The sequence below is a fragment of the Rhopalosiphum maidis genome, chromosome 2, assembly GCF_003676215.2.
Source record: "Rhopalosiphum maidis isolate BTI-1 chromosome 2, ASM367621v3, whole genome shotgun sequence".
Classification (NCBI taxonomy): domain Eukaryota; kingdom Metazoa; phylum Arthropoda; class Insecta; order Hemiptera; family Aphididae; genus Rhopalosiphum; species Rhopalosiphum maidis.
In genome coordinates, this window is record NC_040878.1 from 45,716,591 (window position 1) to 45,739,906 (window position 23,316).

The 23,316-nt window shown below is 28.4% G+C and overlaps 1 protein-coding gene across 1 annotated transcript; it reads left to right on the plus strand.

The window, feature by feature from the left end:
• The first annotated feature begins 521 nt into the window (after positions 1-521).
• LOC113553092 (facilitated trehalose transporter Tret1-like) lies at positions 522-11,925 on the plus strand. The gene is made up of 2 exons (XM_026956239.1): positions 522-858; positions 9,816-11,925. The coding sequence occupies exons 1-2, from the start codon at positions 795-797 to the stop codon at positions 11,303-11,305; spliced, it is 1,554 nt and encodes a 517-aa protein (XP_026812040.1). The 5' UTR covers positions 522-794; the 3' UTR covers positions 11,306-11,925.
• Positions 11,926-23,316: the final 11,391 nt, after the last annotated feature.

Sequence of the window (23,316 nt, forward strand, 5' to 3'; positions counted from 1 at the left end):
TACTCATCAAACGATAAAACTGTTTCAATATAAATTATTTAGTCAACAACATGAATAATATATGATTTTTGAGCTTATTATTGTTTAGAATTGTTCAGTAACTGTAAAAAAGATTGTAAACATTTGTCGATCAATAAGATGTATTTAAATGTACCTAATAATAAGTATAATTTTCTCTAAGTAAACCCTCTCTAGTTTTTTCAATTTTGGACATAATAAGTGAGTTTACGACATTTCATTCATTTTATTAAACTAAATTATAAAATTTTGAAATCATCGTAAAAAATTCCAACCACAATATAAGTTTGAAAATTTTTTTAAATACAAATGTCCACCTAGAAGCGTATAATGATAAATATAAAAAAAAAATCCACTCCGACAACCAATTAGGGCACGCTGTAGTCATCATCAACGAAGATGTTGTTTAACGATGTATTTATTATCAATGTTATTATTGAATACGCATAACATAATGCGATTAAGTGACCGAGTTCACTGTTTTTTGGCGTCTCACACCATAACGTTAAGGTACGGGTATTTAGTTTTAGTCTGCTGCTGCTGAGAGTGCTGCACGCAGTCTCGTTACGAAAAAAACGCGCAAACACATTATATATAACGTACATTACCTAAGTTTACAACTTTAAACGTTTCGTTAACGTCCGCAAACGTGCATCGGGTTTTTCAATACTTTTTTAATTTTTTAATTTTTAATTTTTATTGAAATAGTTTTCAATCGATACTTTTCAAATACATTTTAAACATATAAACTAACTAAAATAACTAAACGTTTTAAAATGCACAATTTTATAGGAAGCAAATTTAAGGCCAACTGTAGACAATTATTCGCAGCAATTTCAGGTTAGTTTGTACACATTAATAATTGTTAGTACCTATGTTATTATATATTAAATTTATTTTTTTCTAATTTAATTTAATTTAATTTGAAATACCTATATTATAAATATTATATAATTAGTAAATTTTAGAGCATTTTAACTACTTGTCCTGTACATTTTTCTCAACAAATAATAAAACGTAATGTTTATATTATATATAATACACACATACACACACGCACATACATACTCATGCACGAGGAATATAAATAACTGTGTTAAAATCATTTTGAAAACTTAAAAAGGCTTTGGAGTATATTTACCGGAAGTATTTAATTCAAATAACTATTTTACCATTTAACTTCAAGAATAAAAACATTTTAAATATGCCTTTGTATTTATTTATTCTAAAACAATATTTAAATATAAAATATAAAACTAAACAATATTGAATATTTTTTGAATTTCAAATCATTTTTAGTTAAACATTTAATTTAATCTTTTATTTAATTTTATTTCGAAACAGGACATACATTATCCTCTTATATTTAAGTTTACATATAATGTACACAGTATGTGTAAATCATCTTATCTATTCCATAGTTCATTGAGTTCATATTAAAATAATTGAATCTTATCATAATTTATATGATTTTATTTGTGATCTATAACGATATATGATGATTTATTAACATTATTTTACAATATTCATAGTTTTAATGCTTATAGTATATTTTCTTGAAAACAGTAGGATATTTATAAATTACTATTTACTAAGTATAATAAATTTAAATAATTTTAAGCAGAACGATGGAACTAGGGATCACTACAATGTACATGTTTTTTTTTCATTTTGATGGAAAATCTTTGTCCTTTTTAGTAGGTTGTAAAAGTAGTTCAATAATTTCGTCAACATGTCTATAGATTAAGAACTGAACACAGATGGTAGCATGTCAAAATAACTCAAAAACCTGTTGGTTTTATAAATTGCCTGTCAGTTATCAAAAACATATTGTTTATATTATTGTTATTATCACAGCCGTAATTTCTTCTCGATTATCGAGACCACCTACCTCCTATGTATTTTTATTTGTCGAGACTACTTTCGGTAAGGTAACGAATACGCAGCACATGCACAATGTGCGCAACTACGCATCGGTCACTATATATATACCTATATTAACGTGTCGGCATAGAACGGATGGAGATAGATTTAATTTGTACCGGGTCATCGTTTTGTTTAAATCAACATTAAACATTAATTATACATTTATTACACAATAATTCACGTGTGTGTATATATCAACATCGAACACACACAAACACATACACCGTTAATATTATTGGTTGTTACAGTACAAATGCGTCGTACATAATACATTTTTAAACGTCAACTATAATACGGTAACGTATATATAGTGACGAATTAAAAACGATCAACGCTGTTCAGAATCTCGCGCGCGACTGTATTTATTATTTTTTTTTCTGATAACGATGACCAATATTTGTACATATGTATAAATACCGAGTAGAGTAATTTCATTATCCGGTCTGATGAGTATATTGAACTAATCAGACTGCTATTATAATATTAAAACTAAACGAGGTATCTGATATATAATTATGTTCGCTAAAATCAAATTGGTTTAACGAATTATTATTATTATTATTATTATTATTATCATCAAGCGTAATATACAATATAAATGCGTTGGAATTGACAATAAATTAAAATTATGTAGCTGCGCTAAAATTGCTGAATATAGCGTTATCAGATTTTCGAAGGCTTATTACGGGACGTTTCTGCAGGTCGACCGTCGAGGGACCGTCGACCGAGGTCGAGTTCTCGGATTAGGTCGTAAAAAACGATCGTCGAAAAGCGTCGTTCCGATAAAACGTATATAATATGTATAGATATACACAATATATAGCGGAGTGGCAAACGCTATGATGTTAAAGGTGGTGTACATTATATACCTTACCAATACGGTATAAATTACGCGCGAGTCGTTCGTACACATATAAACGTGTACGAGAGAAGGTATGTACTGCGGTCGATTGGCGTTTGAGATAATGTTTAAATTTATAAAAAAAATTACACCGTATCGTACGTACGACTGACATCGTATATAAATTACGCGGAGGCCCGAGGACAGGAAAATAGAAATTATTGTAGTGTATCGCAGTTACACGCGCATACGTACACGCATAAAATACGTTCAGATGCCTACGTAGGAACGCACACTGTGCCCAGCAACTAAACAACACACGTCGCGCGTGTCAGTATAAACCACCGTAAATTTCAAAACGAATCGCATAGCATGCACCTTGCACGAGCGTTTCCAGCGCAGTCCACACCACCTCCTCATCGACCTCCCGCCCCCCCCCCCAAACGGCGACGACACTACCTCTGCCCACCCGACAACACCCTCCTCCGTAACCGCCGTTTAACACACCGGGGCGATATGATATACGCGCGATTTGCGATTATGAAAATATCGTACTCTCTATAACGATATATTAATAATTGTTCGGTATATGTAGGTATATATATATATGTATGACATAGAGGTATATAGACTACATTATAATATTATTTGCACATGTTTTATATGCTATTTATACATTATTATACCTACACATTCTGACGTTAATCGCGGACGTCGGATTAAATCATATACAGTACCAATTACTATGTATATAATTGTTATTATGATAGTATTCTGTATCGTTTTAATACGACTATAATAATGTAGCTGATGGCATGTATATAATATGTATATACATTATTTTTGTACACATTATTACCGTTCGTTCATTATTAACGAATTACGTCTGCAGTTGCACGTGATCGGTAAGCACGTAATATATAATATAGTATATACATATCACATATGTGTATTAAATTTTTAATTTGTAATATCATACAAGTAATTCATGATTATTTTTCACCCGTCAATAGCGCCGAGCTAAACAAAATCCCGCCGAACGGTAACCCAATTAAATAAATAAAAATTTATAAAAAAATAGGTAATAAAATTAGCACGAGGTATAAACTGCGAACACGATAATGTTTTGATAATGCTTATACAGTAGGTATAATAATAATAGGTATACCTATGTTTAATGATGTATATAAATATAGTGGTTGTACAACTTGGATACGCGTTTCGAGTTAGAGTGGTCATAGACATTATGGATCTATAATATAATATGAGTGTACATATGATTTTATCATTCAGTTCATATGCCTTGGTATAATATAATCATAGTAATATAATACACCGTGTATATGTCGGGGCTAAAAATAAACAAACTTTAGCAATCGATGAAAATCTCGAATTTTCGAAATCATAAGACTCCGATCTAATTAACAATAAATGAAGAAAATCATCAAAAATTTCTGTTTTTCTAACGTGCTTATTGGTTATTTTTATTATCGAGTAATTTACTATCTTCTACTCGAAAACAACACTCATCGTTCACGTCATTGGCTGAGAATTGAGATCAATATGTAAATCGTCTGCCGCTCGACAAATCTATGATATATGTATATAAAGTCTACCTCCATATCAATACCATTAATATTTGTACATAATATGACAGCCTAGTCTAGGACTACTAGTAATCGCGCGATCTATTTCCTTCAAGTCTGATTTATTTAATACTGTAAAGGAAAATAAACAAATTACCAATAATTCGATAACTTAATAGGTACCTATCTCCTATATTCTTCTAGAGTCTATAGTAGAAGAAACACACAAGCAAACTCTGTGATGGGAAGTCTTTAGGTTTTTGCGTGCCTGTACCCCATATGCCCGTTATGCTATTGATTTTATAATACACTATTTTAAAATCAATGATTATACGTAAGTGTAAATACGTGAATAATATAAGACTAGACATTTATCAACAAGTTCATTGGCGTCTTGCATCGATCTGCAGTATATGTATACAAACTCTATATAACTCAACGTAAGTCACGAACCGTATATAGACAAAAAATACAAAAATATCATCACAGATAATGCAGTATGAACACTGTACCTGTAGCTCTTCTACACCTGGTTTATGTCGTGTAATTCTCAATTATTGATTGATCGATTTTTTTCTTTATATAATAATTATATGATTCTGATGGTATTTTTGGTATACCGTCAATACCAGAATACCGGTATTTTAGTAATCTGTATTTGTACCACGTTTAACGGTATCTAAATCGTAAAAAAAAGTTTTTTTATTGGAGTGAATAATAATAATAATAATAATAATAATGGCAATCAATAACACGTGAATAACTATATTATTTACACAATTAAGTAAAGAAATATTAGGGCATAAAGATGTGCGCATCAAAAAACTTTTGATACCTATTACCAGAGTCTGGTTTGTCATGCGGCAATATTCAATTTTATATACAGTAGAATCCGCTTATTTGGGACACCGCATAAAGGGGACAACCGCTTATTAGGGACAAATTGCATAGTCTCGAACGAATGTATCAGTTTATTAGTTATTCGGTTAATCGAGACAGGCGGATAATGATGACAAATAGGTCACCGCCCAATGTGTCCCAATTAAGCGGATTCAACTGCATAATATTATGTAAGTACACATCGATCGCGAGCTTTAGTGGTACGAAAGAGACTTCATTGGGGAATTAAAATTAGAGGTGGACATTTGAATACTTTCGTAGTTTCGTCCCGTAGTTTGAAATACCCTCGATCTCACCACAATTGCAAGCTATAATTTATTATTATATTATACTAGCGTAGATATTGATATGTGTTTATACTAATACATGTGGTGGAAACGGTGTAGGTTATAGCCTTATAGGTTTTATACCTATAAGGTTACCATTAGGTAAACTATAGATTACCATTCACTATAACCATGATACCACACACACCGCAAACCTGATTGAAACAATACCGTACGCTATTAATTTTATACCACATATTGTACCAGGAACGGATCCAGGAGGGGACTAATGGCACAGCCCCCCCCCCAGACATATTTTTCTCGAATTGTTTTATACGTATTTCTACAGATCCTGATATTATATTTCAAATCGCATATATGTCTGATAATATAATATATTATACGTATCATTCTGGGGTGCACAAACTAAGATAGTACTATCTTAGTTCATGGTGGACAGTGCTTCCAATATCGTAATTTTAAATAACAAATATAAACAAAATGTAAACTTATTTTCACATTGTCGCTTTATATATTAAATAATCAATAATTTATTTATTATATACCTACTATTATGACAACATTTTTAAGTTATGAATAAAGTAGGTATCTATCTTATATTATAGTTTTATTTTTGATGTAAAACAATTGTTTTCTCCCTCCAGATCTTTGCTCTGGATTCGTGCCTGTATTGTACTAGCGCGTGTATAACTTTTTTTTCTAATTCAATTTTGTAAAAACTGATATTAACAGCCATGTTTAATATTTTTAATTTTTAAGTCATTATGTATTTTATCTTAAATATTCATTTCTACACCACGGTATCTATATGTTATAATAAACACTTAAGTATTTAGCTACAATGTATAAAAAATATGCAAAAAGCTGATTTGATTATAAAACAAACTATTTGTTAACTTTTTTTTTAACTATTAACGGGAATAAACACGGATAAACACTATTTATATATATACCTATATTGTAAGGAAAATATGAAAAATTTGAATATTCTTGTAAAATAAAATTACTCTGTTTACTATATTACAATAGGTAGGTATAATATCTGTATAAAACCGGATGGATGTAACTTAACGCTTCAATAGATATGTTATTGTTATATGATACATGGTTACTATAGGTATTAACCATTCAACTAGACGTCTTAGACCTAAAATAATAGAAAAAATTAATTGTCATACGAACTTGTCCGGGTTGTCTGATCGCACGTAGAAAAAGCTTTATTGGAGCATTTGTTACATAAAACATAAATACCGATAGCCTGAGCACAATAATTATGTGTACAATTGTACAATATTATATAAAATATAATAAATAACATGCTATACTATTATTATACCATTTTTTTCGTTCGAAACATAGAGACAGATGGGGACTGTTAGTCACAATACTGCCACCTAGTCCAAAAAAATTATTATAGCTATGTATAATTGTAAGAATAGTAAACTTACCAGTTACAATTTACCTACATTGGATGGAGTGCCATTTTTACTAGTTTCCCAGTGTTAACTTATCATGCAGAGAGGTTTGAAGCTCACCCTGTATATAAGTATATAAATCAAGTTACATTACAGCATATAGTATAGAATATAATTTGACTAGGTTATCAAATCAATAATTGATTAACATTTTTTTTATTTCTACTGTTTTAAGATCTTAATGCGCATATTCTAACCATCGCAGCTGCCTGCGCAAAACGCTGTAAAGTTTATTCATACCGTTTAAAATTTTAACTAGACACAATCAATTACATTTAATATGACACGTTTTGTTTTTTTTTTTTGTCTACGTTAAACTACCACATTAATACTCTACGTTACTGCGGCCTACCTACCTACCTACCTGCTACACCATGCCCACCTACCAAAAGATTATACAATTAAATAGTTTTTCAGCAGCTGTTTTACGATAAGTGAAATAAATTACATGATATATTACACAGTGTATGACACAACTAAATGTTTAAAAAAAAACATAGGTAATTGTTATTGTTACTCAGTGAACGTGTTAAAAAAAAAAAAAAGAAAAAAAACTAACAACATATTGTATTTACCTAAGTATAATTTATATTTTACGCGGATTTTGATATTCTTATTATTTTCCATTTAGTATTATTATTAAATATAAAATATTTACACTTATCACGAAATTCGATAACAGACAATTTAATAGAAGATATTTTAACCAAAAATAAATTAAACAATCAAAAATAAACAAAATGTATACACATTTTTTCTTACCAATACAAATTCGAATAAATGGATTATTTACCTATATGCTGAAATTTAATATTCAAATGAAACTATTATTACATTTTATTGTAGTCATTTCAGAATTATTTGTGAGTATTTTTTACCACAGCTCCCAGTTATTTTAAAACTTATTTATTTATTTTTTTAATTGTTATTTAAATACATTTTTTAATCCAAAACTTATAAATCTATGATTAAATAACTAGGCAATTGGGACGTACCTATTAAGAATTTTAATTTTACTTTGGTTAATAATTATAAAGACAATAATTCTTTGATATAAACCTTGCTTAATATCAAAAAATATTCTTAAATTTATTTTAAAGCTAAAAGCAATTTTAAATATCTCAAACATATCTTATAATTTGAGACTGTATACATTTTTTATCTTTTCTTTAATTTACAATTTTAATGAAGTGTTAATGAATAAATAAATAATATATTCGTATATTTGATATATTTTTATATAAATAATATTGAACTTAAGATAGGGTATATTATTCGCGACAATTTTAAAGGAAGAAAGCAGTAATATACATTTTAAAAACCTATTTTAATTTTTATTACTTTATAGATTATTTTTATCTACTATATTTATGTCTCCAAACTTTAAATAATTATGATTAATGAACAATAATAAATTAATCAATAATATTATATTATATGAACGTAGAATAGATAATTTATATTACATAATGTAAACTTCCACTCGAAAATCGAGCCTAAATTGTTTTAAAAATAAAGGAGTAAAATATGACAATTATTTCCAAGTATATCTAATAGTATGTCTATTTTGTTTATAGTAAAATTACCCTATATGACAACTAGTATTCACGTTCGTCCGTTAAAAACGCAATCCCAAAAACGTGGAAATTCTAAATTATTAAATGCTAAGCATTACTACATTGTAGTTGAAATACAATTAGTATTTTGATAAGATGTTACGGAATTCATTATCATCACATATTTGTCAATCAGTTTAAAATAAAAAACCTTAGGTATAATATTTTGAAATATTTAGTTATTAAGAAGAAATGTTGATATTTCTTTACCTGCGAAATAATAATATTATATTTTACATATATTTTACCCATATTTATATATATAATTTCAAATCATACTAAATCTTTGAAATTGTGTCAACAAATAACCCCCTTTTCTTATAATATTTTTCATTAACAATTGAAATTATAAATACTTCAGTATAATAACGTTAAAGTATAAAGCAATATTTTAAATCGGTAGCCATTATATAAACACTCTTAACCTTTAATAGTGTCATAACTTATTATACCACATTAAAAAAATACCACCCCTCTTTACTGTAAATAGTTAAGTAAATGATTTTTTTAAATTCTTTGATGTATATAAATTAAAATTTTAATGAACAGTATCAAAGCTATTAAACATTATATGTTAAGGGTAATAAAAAATAATCCGTAATAATGGATGTTAATAAAAAATAAACCTTTTATTTTTACTTATTACCATGGACTAAATTTATTTATAAAGCTTAATAACTGAGAAATAACTCGTTTAAAACGTGATTTTGTTGACATTGGGATTTTCAAAAAAAAAATAATTAGCTTAACATTTTACAGTGAAAAATAGCTAAAAACCATAATTTGAATCAAATAATAAATGCATAATTAAATGAAAATTACATGGAGAGAAGGGGGTAAGTATGCTTGCATACTTTGTAAATCACCACGGTGTACCTATATTGAACTCCTACATAGAAACACAGGACAGTGTAGTTGATATTGAATGTTTTCAAAACTCAAGTTCAATATAACTATTAACCACACATTAACATGCTACATAGGTAAACGTAATATTTAATTTATGCAATAAGAATATTAATATAATATTGTTTTAATGTCATGACACGCTTGATCCGGTCGTAAATTGACGGTCATACTTATTACGAGCGACCAACTACAGGAAACAATAATCAACGGTATTAATAACAATAAATTATGTGATTATTATTTTATTAATGTTCCAGTGAATCTCGTCACGTTTTCGTTTGGAGTCTACACGGGATGGTCCTCGACGGTTGCGCCGATGCTCAAAGATCCAAAGCAGACTCCACTCGACCACGTAATGACGGACAACTCGATTTCTTGGGCCTGCAGTTGGGGCATGCTCAGCGCCATACTGGGCACATTCTTCTGGGGCATGTTGGCGGACAACTTCGGCCGAAAGGCCACTGGTTTCCTGACCATGTTACCGTACCTGATCAGCTGGATCATCCTGCTGGTGGTCAAAACGGAGACAGCTCTGATGGTGTCTCGGTTTTTGGGCGGCCTGGGGGCTAGCGGGGCGGCCATAAACTGTCCTATGTTCGTAGGCGAGGTGAGTGATGAGGCCATGAAGGCTGGTCTAGGCTCGCTGTTCATACTCATGTACAACATCGGCGTGCTGTACGTATACGTGTTCGGCGTGATGGTCGATTACACCTACTTGAACGTGGCCTGTCTGGCTATCAGCTTGCTGTTCATGGTGGTGTGGATGTACGTGCCCGAGTCACCGATATTCCTTATCCAGAAGAAGCGGATGGACGAGGCGAGACGGTCGCTCATGTGGTTTCGGGGTAAGGACAACGACAAAGAGGTGAGCGACGAGATAGACTCACTGATGCGGCACAGCGACCAAACGAATAAGGCCACGCTGGCCGACTACAAGAAACGTGGCACGGTCAAGGCGCTGCTCATCGGCCTGGTGTTCCAGGCGGGCACGCAGTTCAGCGGCATAAACATCATACTCATGTACACGGTGGACATATTCCAGAACAGCGGCAGCAACATGTCCCCGCACTCGTGCACCATATTAGTGGGCGTGGTGCAAGTAATCGGGTCCGCGGTCGCGACGTTAACGGTGCACAGGGCAGGCCGCAAGTTCTTCCTTATGGTCACGTACGGAATCACCGCCCTGGCACTGATCACCATCGGGTCGTGTTTCTACGTCAACAAGGTGAACCCGTCCATTAACACCGGCATACTGCCTGTGTTCAGCCTTTCGGTGCACGTGATCGCATTCTCGCTGGGCCTGGGCATGGTGCCGTACATCATCTACACCGAGGTGTTCCCGGCCAACGTGCGCAATATATGCATGTCCATGCTGATGTTCTTTAACAACGTGCTGGGCTTTGCCATCATCAAGGCGTATCCGTCTTTGTCGGATGCGTTGCACATATCCGGCTGCTTCTGGATGTTCGGCGCCGTGTGCCTAGCCGTCGTGCCGTACACGTACCTGTTCGTGCCCGAGACCAAGGACAAAACGTACGACGAGATCCGCCGCGAGCTGCTGCTGTGGTTCCCGGACAGGCGGCACAAGAACAAGGCGGCGGCGGTGGACAAGGAGGCCGTTGTGAACCAGGCGGACGTTGGCGCAGGCAACGTGGTCGTGGTCGAAGCCAACGAGATGAAAGTCTGCATGGGCAAGGACCAGAGTTGCTTCACGGCACCCCAATGTGCACGCGACAACGTCAAATAATAACAGACACATGGGGTTATACGTTCCTGTGCGTGTACACTGCTGCGGCACGTATACACGAGTAAAGGCCACTACTATATTATTATTGTTATAATCATTATGTAGTGTCTAATATCTGTGAATAAAACTGATTTACTCGGGGGGGAGAGTGGGAAAATGTAAAAAAAATCTAGTAGAAAAACCTACTTTTTTTGTATTTTTTTGTATTTTTACGCCACCAAGTTCGTTTTTTATATATTTATTTGCATCATTTTTTATGACGACCGTACGGTTTTGTATATTTTGTGTGTGTATGTGTTTGTGGTAAATTAATAATTCGAATTAACATATTGAAACAAGTATAACAAGTATTATGAATAATTTAAGAATAATTATAATTTTAAATGCCTATATATCTTAATTTTAAGTTTTAAAATAATATTAATAATTGTTATAACGATATTTTATGCACAGAATTCATATGCTTAGACAACAAATACGATAAGGTGACAATCACTTGTTTGTCTAATCACAGTTTTGTATTTAGACTTAATGTGTATTATAAACCAATTTATATTTATAAATATTTTTTATATTAAACTAAATCTCATTAAAAGTAAATATAATTTTAAAACTCTGGAGTTATTGTGACATTATTTAATTATTTATAAATTAAACCTACATTTGTACAGCGTTGCAAGCAGATTAATTATGTAATTGTTTTAATATACTACGAGCAGGTGAATAATTTTGTTTGCAGTAAACAATTAAACTAAACTAATATGCAAAAAAAGTTTGTTTCAAATCTCTATCATGCAAACCATTCTGTAATAACTATAACCATAACAATACTTTAAAATGTTATACCAGTAGCACCTACGGTTGTTTTTTTTTTAAATTATATAATTGCAAATCTCAATGTTAATTATACTATTTTATTTTACTCCATCACGTTAGTACCACTCTACCTAATAACTATTGAATAATTTAATAATAAATTGTATTGCTTATTGGTCGTTAGCCATCAATTGCAATAGCATACAAGAATCAGACTTCGAACATACTAATATTATAATCATTTAAAAAACCTCTGGATACTATATTATAATGTATCAAATAAACATTATTTAAGCTGATTATATATTAATATTTCATTTATAAAGTATAAATAATATTGCAATTATCACAAAATTATTAAAATTTAAAAACATACTAAAAAAATGCATTTAATACTGAAACTTTTAAAATAAACCAGAAGTTTAAAAACCGTTTTTTTTTATTAATTTCAAAACCTGATAAAATACGAGTATATATTTTGTTGTTATACTACAATATCATACAAACTAATTATATAATACTATTTAAATGTATTGCACTTTGTAAACTTACTTAGTAGGTAATTCTTGCTAAACTTAATAATACTGCAGTAATTGAATCACATCTGCTTCAGCGGAGCCTACCTATACCACACACCAGTCGCCAGCTGTGATCCACCCACGATAATTCATAACCGGAATTATGTTCAGCTTTTTATCATTTATCAATTATACCTTCATTGTAATATTGTACATGTATATTGAACGAAATTCCTGTTCCGTAGACTCAATTAAATTGTTTATGTGATATCACTGTAAAAAAATATAACAAATTAAACGTTACGCTTTTCTTAAGACCAAAAATTGTCTCTATACTTGGATAATTGATCAAGGTGAAAATAATAAATATAAATGACTTAGCGAGCTAATGGTTGTTTAAATGTTTAATAAAAGGTCTAGATACAATTTCATTCCCGTGCAAAGATATATCCGTGTATTTAACCTAACCATTGATTAAAATATATACATTGTACCTATACTCAAACAATGGACTAACATTTTTTTAACTGTACATAATAATATTTGTTTCCTTAATAATTTATATTGAATACTTATTTTATAGCGTTATAGTATAATAGAATAAATTCTACAGAAATTGTTAGTAAAAAAACTTAAAATACCAGTAATAACAATAATCCTCAATATTATAATTGTTATAACTTATAATTAATAACATTGTTTTTGTTTAACAAAATAATTAATACTTAGTAACTAAAATTTAGTAATATAACTATATAGTTTATTTGATTATATTATAAATGTTATCTATCGTCTATATAATGTTTATGCATTCATATAATTTATATATTATGCAAGTATTTGACTGTACAGTGTATAGGAACGAATCCAATTATGTAGTTAGGTACTCTTTACTTAAATTTTAAAGCACCACTTAATAATTTTAATTGAACACAATGCTTAGTTGATACACTATAATAATTTATATTATTTTATAAATAATTATTCCAATGAATTTGAAAATGGACTAAAGTACTTAAATTCTATTGTTAGAATATAAGACGAGATTTTATCCCTCTGTTTACCAAATAAACGATATAATATATTAATTATTAAATTATACTGTGTTTGATGTGAGAAATACATAAAATATACAATATAATAAAATATATGAATATTATTTTAAGTTCATATATAATTTACTCTGGAGTATATATTTGCATTCTTTTTCAAATATTTTAATACATTTTTTTTCTACAGTAAATGAAACTATAAATACTTTTTTCAAAAAGTATTACATATATATTATGTAAAATACTACGAAAGTACGAAATGTATTCTTTAAAAGTTATTATATAAGTTCAATATACTTATTATTTTTTTTATATGTAGGGATCTTTCAAATCGTACGTTGTATATACCTATATTATATAAACGTTGGTGATTTAAATGTATTCACAATACTGAAGGAATCAAATGTGTATGCAGGTATGCTCTTCGCCATTTCCGTAACAAATATTATACGATTCAGACCTTAACTCATAAAACCAGCTCAGATGTAATATACCTAGCCACATACAGTATTGTTATTATGATTTTATATGTAAAACTGGTGAGTGGGTTAAGGGTTAAAACTATATCGTACCGTAGTTATAGTAAAAACGCTATTTTTGAATGGCATCCGCAAAACGGAAAATTATTCGGGACACCAAATATATCATAGGCAACTCCTGCAGATATACCTCGCTCATATTGGTAGAAAAACATCGTAATATATTATTATCATTACGGATATATGAGCAATTTATCGTTGATGTATGTATGTGCACTACGAAGCACTTGGGTTAACACCCACCGATTGCAAAATAAACGTATATGTCGAGGTAGAGAGAAAAACGGCGAATACACTTACATACCACCACCACCACCACCACCACCACCACCACCACCACCATCACCACCGCCAGTCTTAAATTTTATACTGCAGATTTATAATCGACTGTAATTTACTTAAATTGTTTTTCCTTTAAAGTTGTTTTAGTAAGCATTATATATTCTTAATTTCGGAAAGTATTTCTATCTAAAAAAATCCTAACTTAACCCTTGCATTCTGCAGTGAACTGTTTGACTTATTTTACTTTGTTTGAGAAAAAAATGTTTGGTTTTTGTACATTTACACAAACGCTATACGTACTAGTTTAAATTAATTACATTTCTTATGGATAATTAATATGCACTTCACTAGACTATAGTTTGATCCAAACAGTATTTAAATATTACAATATACACATTTATAGTAGGTATATATATATATACATATGTTTCGGTAAAATAGGGGGCCGTGGCTATATGACTGGAAGGCCTTGAAATATTTATTTAATATAAAGTATTTTTGATTATTTAATTATTATATTATATAATTTACATTTTAATAATTTATTTGTGTAAAATAGTGCATGTAAATTTAGTATATAATTAAGAAAAAATAATTAATGATTCTAATTGAGAGGGGCCTTGACAGTTTTACATCAAATTTAGGAGGCCCTATAACAAAAAAGGTTGAGAAACACTGTTATAATATACGCATTTATAGTAGGTATATATATACATATGTTTCAGTAAATTACGAACACCGGTAAATCTTAGGTCTTACTGACTGCAGTCAAAAAATGTCCGAATTTCGGACAAAATATAGTTGGTCAAACTCCGAATGATTTCTGTAGTTCGAATTTTTACAAGGAAGATTTGGTTAATCTTAGGATAAACAATTAGCATTGGTAAAAGTCCGAAATTTTTTACCAATTATGTGTTATTAATAATAATAATTATTATTTAAATATACTAAGTACTTTATTAGATTCTCCCTACTCTCCTTAGATAGGTACACATTTATATTATTATTAATTATTATATATTATATATTGTATTTTACTATTGTATTTATAATACCTAATATATTCAAATTTAGAACAAATTTATTATTAAATATTATCATTATTACATTAATAATTTATTTATTTGTGCAGGCTTGGTTACTGTGGCATCTTGAATTATACAATATATTTTTTGATCGGCACATCTATTAATTATATATATTTTTTTTAAACAATCGCACTTTATCAATCCTTGTCCACAAGTCAAAGACAGTTGTGATATTGCTTGACGAATAGCAATTATATTGTTTGGAATTATTGCCGATTCTAAAAATTTTTAATTTTTAATTTATAAAACGAATACTGCTCGTAAAATTATTTTCAATAGGTTTAGATTTTAATTTATTATCTGTCTTATTAACCTGTTCTGTATCTTAAACTAAATTGTATGTATACAAAACATTTTTTAGTAGGAACAACTTTTATGTAGGTACATTTTTGGCTAATTATTTATTGATTGTATAAATAGCTATCCGTGCATTGTGCAATGTCTTTAATTATCATGATTTTTATTAAAGTCAAAACAAAAATTCCCTAAGTCGACCGAAATATAATAATTCGTGATAATAATAAACAAGTAAAATACAATATATTATAATAAATAATAATTAATTATAATATAAATATGTACCTATCTAATATACTAGTAGGGACACTAGAGAGGAGCTAACAAAGTACTTGGTATACTTAAATAATAATTAATATAATTAATATTATTAAATACATAATTGATAAAAAATTTCGGACTTTTACCAACACTAGTTATTTATCCTAAGATTAACCAAGTCTTGTTTGTAAGAGTCCGAACTACAGAAATCATTCGAAGTTTGACCAAACTATTTTATGTATCCTAAGTTTTACCAATATTCATACTTTTACCGTAACATATTATACACATTATTGCAATAATATATTATACACTCGAAAGGTCATAAATACTGATAGCCACTAGATGAACTTTCTGTTTCATATAAGTATACGAATCTAACAATAATAATTCGTATGTACTTGTATATATGTCACAAGGTTTAAACTTCAAAGTATAGATATGCTTGTAAATCTATAAATAAGATACGGCACAAGTTAAAAACAATATAAAAGTTTTGTTTTTAGATAACTGCTAGAATTACTTTTATTTATAATATTATAAATACCAATATACGTAGATGTATAGAGAACGCGATAAAAAACCAATTTATCATTAGTCCTGAGTATTTATCCAGATGTCTCAAACTATTTTACTACAATTAAATTTAAAAATTATCTTAAATATTATAATAATTCCAACCACGCACTTGAGAGTTGAGATTACTCAAAATCGGTATTTTATATATTATATTAAGTATATTTATTATCGTTAATACGTTTAGAGGAGTAGTATTTATATCATGTAATTTCATGGAAAAATAATACATATGAAAAAAAGTAATTTTGCAGGTACGTTTCAAAAACTATTTAATATTAATCTTCTAATACGTATAAATAAATGAAAAAAAAATACTTTAAAAATTATATCATAACTTGAAAACGTTAATTTAAAATTTAAATATTTGGTGATAAATTCAATTATTTACTATCTACGCCAATGTTCTCAAAATGTGGGTGGCAATTACATTCTTATACATATTTTTTATAATATAAAATATCTAATATTAGATTATTATAAAATATATACAGTGAAGCGTAAATTTTCTGTACGTCAATTAACACACTACAGACTTTAAAAAAAATATATATATATAGTTTATATTTTAGAATTTTAAATTTAAATTAATTATATCACATACTTTTAACAATACATATTTATTTATTTTATCGTATAATATCCTCACTTTATACGCATCAGCACATTAGTTTTATTTTAACTATATAAAATATTTAAATTCACATTCATGTTCACAGTATATTTTTATGCATTGTTTGATTACTAATTCAAATCGATTATCCGCATCCCTCTCTATCAAAATTGATGTAGATAATTGACGTTTCACTGTAGGTATATAAAACAATTGTATGTTTAAATTCGAGTATAAATTTAAATAAATAAGATACAGTGTTTTTTGTATAACTTTATTTTACATTCGAATTTAGTTTTATCATTGATCATAATTATCAGTGACAATTACAATAGTATATAAAATATAGATACCAGAGACGTGCTACCGAGACGCTGTAACGAAATTTATCGCTAAAACACCTAACACTGAAAAAAAGATCATTAATATGTTGTAAATCGCTAAAATTTAAACATATACCAAAATGCATTGTACCTAACTTGTAAAGTTTGGGAAACTTCAATCTACGGTATTTTGAATATTATAATAAAAGAAAAAAATCGATTTGATCGAAAACTTGTTTTGTATTCCCATTTTTCCGTAATTGCTTACTGGAGGGATTAGTCTTTCTCAATTACTTTGAAAAGTATAGTGAACCAAACACACCAAAATAAAGAATAGATACTATTTTCTACTAAAATTCATCCTTTTCTACTATTTTGCTATTTTGTCTTAAGAAAAAAAAATACACAATTCATAATAAAATCATTAGTTTGACCATTTTTTTTAGTCTAACTCAAATAAATTCATGATATTTTTAATAGATTTAAAGTTTTTCAACAAAAACCAGATATCTGGCCTTAACATTAGTTTGGTGTAGTATACTAAAAGTATTGAATTTTTCGTGTTTGTACTTTTATAGTCAAAATATGTATTATAAATACTTAACAAATATACAAGGTTAATAAAAAGTCAATAATTTGTATTCATCCTAAGCAATTTTTTGATATTACTGACCAAATTGTGTAAAAAGACAACCACAAAAAACTTACTTATGTATATAAATCATCCCCAAATAGTAATCACCAATGTATCAATAATATAACATGTGCATTATATATCTGTTATATAATTCTTTATAGCATTTTTCTCAAATACATGCATGCAGATACGAAAACGAATAAATAATACATATCCTGGATTTTGTTATGGTTAGATAAAACGAGGTATAATATAGGTAGGTACACACTATAATATTGTATGATTTATTCTCTGCAAATTCACATAACATTTTGGTTTTACACGTCAGAATTTTACATAAATAGGATGTACCTTTTTTATCATCATTGGAAGGGTAGGTACCTATAACCACAGTGTCCTCATATAAGTTAACTGCAAACGATGTTTTTATTTTGGCAGTGTGTCAGATTTTTGTAATCTGTATCACTGCCAATATTTTCTATTTATCTGATGGCTGTCAAATATATATTAAACATTATAATATATTACATTTATCTTGAAAAAAAATTAAGTATCAAATGATTTTTATATTTATGAATTTCATTTTTACACTCTAATACGTACCTATAATCAGTTCATAAATTAAATTAACATCTGAAAAAATACATAGTTACTAAAATAATTTATCTGTTTTATAACAAAACATAATAACTTAATAACTCAATTTAAAATGATACGTATAATATTAAATATAAATTACACCCAAGTGTCACTATACTTTTCTATACGAAAACCCTTAAATGTATATTAAAAAGGATAGCATCTATACTTGAAAATAAATAGCTTGAACTAAAATACATGGATTCTATAGCTTCGTTTGATTTAATGATTTATTGTTATTTAGAATTTTAATACCATTGTCTTTTTTAAATTCTATAAAATATATATAAGCAATTCACATAAAAACAAAAACAAAAGCTTTAAACCATAGACTTCTTCGATTGCATTCCCTATTAAAATCCGAACTATCACTGCAAAAAAAAAATATTTATATACAAACTACTCATCCTCTCTTTGGAATCCAATTTTAGGGAATATCCAAAAACTCAAATATAAAAATAATACAATCCTTTAATTCAATATCCCTCAGAACAATAACCTATGTTCTAGCTGTGGTATGTTAGTAATCGAACCCTCCTTAATGATTTCAACATGATGGACATTCTCATTCTAGCATCTAAATTCTACAAACGATTCCATATAATAAACTACATAGTCATTTAAATCCTCTCTAGATCTACTTGATACAATCCGTTGACTAAAAAGAATATGATCCAGAAATCATTTTACATACATTACTTAAATTTATATAAAAAAAAATCAATTATCGAACTCAGTTTTAGTTAATGTATTAATGCTATTATATACTCATGTATATATTATTTATAGTGATATCAATGGATATTTTCTATACTCATTATGTCTCCCTTTTTTCTTTTTTTTTCTTTCTTCATAAAATGTACTTATTATATTATTTAATATAGATATCACATATATGTAAATATTTTATTTTAAAACTAATAATTTTTTTGCTAGGTATCTAAAATATAAAACAATTAATTAGAATTAATAAATTTAATTTGTATTTATATATTATTATTAATAATCCTATATAACTATATAAGAAAAAATCGTACCAGAAGTAAAAGGGTAAGTCACTTTGCTGGTATAATATTCCCAGATGGCTACGCACATTAGACAACTAATAGTTTAATGGGGCTTAATTTCGACGTAACATTATGTAATGGTATCATTTAAGATCCAGCTCCGACCTGAGTTCTCTAACCTTTAATTATAATTTATTAAACGGCATTATAGTTGCACTTAAATACTCGTATTATCTTTGAATTGTTTATTTCCATACAACTTTTAGTGTTTTTTAATAACACCCATCAACTATCAGTTTATGCGAACCTTTAAATCCACCCTTTTTTCATGTACATGCAATTGAAAGGCTTACTAATTACCAGCACTTTTTTAGTTTCTTATTTACAGTCTACAGTAATGAATTTTACACATTATAAAGTAGCATGGAGATATTTAAGAAGGTAAAAAGTAAATAATTTAAAAAAAAAATAAAATTGATATAGAATTGAACAAAAACTTTGTATTACTGCAATTTCCCAAAAAATCTCAATATAATTAATAATTATTACTCACGCCTCTCTTTTAATATTAGTACTACAAATAAAATAATTTTCTTATTTTAAGATTATAGAAATAAATGTAAGTTTTCTTAAACTTTGGTTTACGTTTATAATCATCGCAATATTTTTTTAGTATAAAATACTAAATTAGAGTAGGTCATATAATTATATTATTCAAATCATAACTCGTAGTAACAATATAATATTATATTCGTTTATGAAATTTTTAAAATACTTAATAAGTATGAGGTACATACCTTATGTTTATAATATTATTATATATTTATATACAGACATACAAACAGTCCCGCGGAAATTCGATATATTTATAACGTAGTTAAAATGATGAAAATTATCTACAGTACCTATTCCACAAATCTAAATTAGACATTTAGGCGGTAAATCCTCGGGGGGCTGAAACGTATTTAGTTCTTAGGTTATAATGTAATATTATTTTATTTTTAAATAAATCTAATTTACGTTTACTAAACATAAATACTTAAAAAAAGTACTAAATTTCGTTTAGTTAAATAATATATTGTACTATCTGTTTAACAAACATCAAAATTCAACATCACCAAAACTTTATTTAATTGTCTGTAAACAAAATTCACTTTAAAGTAGATACTTAGAGTCATAGTAAACGATTTAATTATTCAATAACATCAAATGCTTAGTGCTTCACTCAAAATATAACTTTAATTCTAAACATTCATAAATATAAGATACATAATACATACCATACCATACATTTAATAAATATAAGTACCTACTTATTATATAGCACAATTAAATTATTATTGTATAAAAGGAAAACCTAATTCAGTTATAGATACTATATTGTAAGATAATAAGTATTTATACAAAACGTAATAAATGTAGAGTTCAGTTTTTACTAAAACAGGATAAATTAATTACTTACGAGTATAATTTAATGTATAAATAAGAAATCTATAATCAACTCAAAATAGGTAGATTAGTTATGATTGTGTCAATGCAGTAGCTAAACAATTTAGTACGGTCTTACAATAGTCTATTTAAAGATTTTTTTTTTTATTAACAATAAAAACTGCGTCTACTCTGGCTATTGGTTTGATAGTGACTTAAATTTTAATACGTAATATTTTAGATACTAGTTAAATGAAATAATATAAAATATGGCACTATCTCAGTTTTAGTGTAAATCTCAGTTTGCGGGAAATCAACTTTGTGATTTATTATTTGACCGAGATAAACAATACGCATGTGGCTTAAAATAACATTTAATAATTTTTACTCGTCCAAAAACCAAAAAATATTATCATTACTCCGCTCGGTGTCTATGAAGTGAAGAAATACACATCACCATTATAAAATCAATATAATATGTTCATTGCTCCGCTATGAATCTAATATAATTATGTTGTTATAATTATATAATTGTATAATAATAATATAACAAACGGGATAGTACATGATACAGCCATACACAAGTAGGTATACGGTATACGACCAGTGACCAATGACCTGCAGTGGTATGTAATGTACCATGTACCTTCTGTATGTGCAGTGTTTGTAATGTGGTCACAACTGAACACGTATTGCGTAAGTTGTAAATTATAATTTATAGTCCCTGAAACATGGAATATTACATATCTGAACGACTGAACCTATACCTGTATATCAATTAATTAATTACTAAATTAATATGCATGTATCTATGCTGTATACGCTCAACGCTGCACAGTATATTTTATAATGCAGAGTATCTATACATGCAAATAGTAATTTATACATATCTATTGACATATTGTACTGTACAGTGATTCGATTGATGGTGGTGCCGTGGTAGGAAGGGTGTACAAGGGAAAGAGCTCATATATTACAAAAAAAAATTTGTGTTAATACAATTATTAATATTTTGCTATAATGGGAGAACGACTAAACCTAACGTGTGAATTGTTTTACATAAAAATAAATGTGAATTAAAATTTTTGTGAATGAATAAATTAAAAAATGTAATACATTTTATGATTTTTAATTTTTTTGTTTTTAGACCAGCAAATGTATTTATTAAAACGAATTAGTTTTTCCGTTCCTATATTCACGCTGGTAGCTCTCTCTTTCCGTTCAACGGTCTCTCTCTCGCCGAACACTTCATTATTAATAGACAAAAGTAAATACTTATTACTTATATTATAGTTATATGTAAGTATTTTGAATAAACGTGTTAATATATTTTTTTTTTTTATCCGGTTTGCCTCAAAATATATCATAATCATATAAGCGAATAACATGAATTACATTTCTAATTTCATATTACATATATATATTATATAATATATGTACGTACCTAATATGTCTATATGTATTAAAACATTTATAACTAATATGTATACTTACATAAAATAGAAATATAGTGTTTAAAAATCTAGTGGTTTTTTGTAACAAGACTCCCCACGAGTCTGTGTATAAAAACGTTGCACTTGGAACTTAGTTTTTAATCGTTGGATCAAGTTCCTTACTTAATTTGTCTAATGACTGACTGCAGACTGAGGAAAGTTAAAAAATAAAAATGATTCGTACCACACGAAATGTTTTTATGTAATCATTAATCAATTATCAATATAAATACATAATTATTATAAAAATGTTTGTACATTTTTAAGACATAAGTAATATGTTCTAACTCACTGATAAATTGATAAATAATATTGGTAAATTGGTTGATATCACATTTTTTAAATTTGGCGCTCATTGCGTTTGCATTATCATCGTCTACCTATTTACATAGTTAAAGTGAGCCTTTTGTAGGTTATGTATCAAAGGCAAGACAATCAAATA

Bases quoted from the DNA above. Each gene is read 5' to 3' on its own strand.
- LOC113553092 (XM_026956239.1), top strand. From the start codon at position 795: ATGCACAATTTTATAGGAAGCAAATTTAAGGCCAACTGTAGACAATTA. The intron at 859-9,815 runs GTTAGTTTGTAC...TTAATGTTCCAG, and splicing joins ATTATTCGCAGCAATTTCAG to TGAATCTCGTCACGTTTTCG.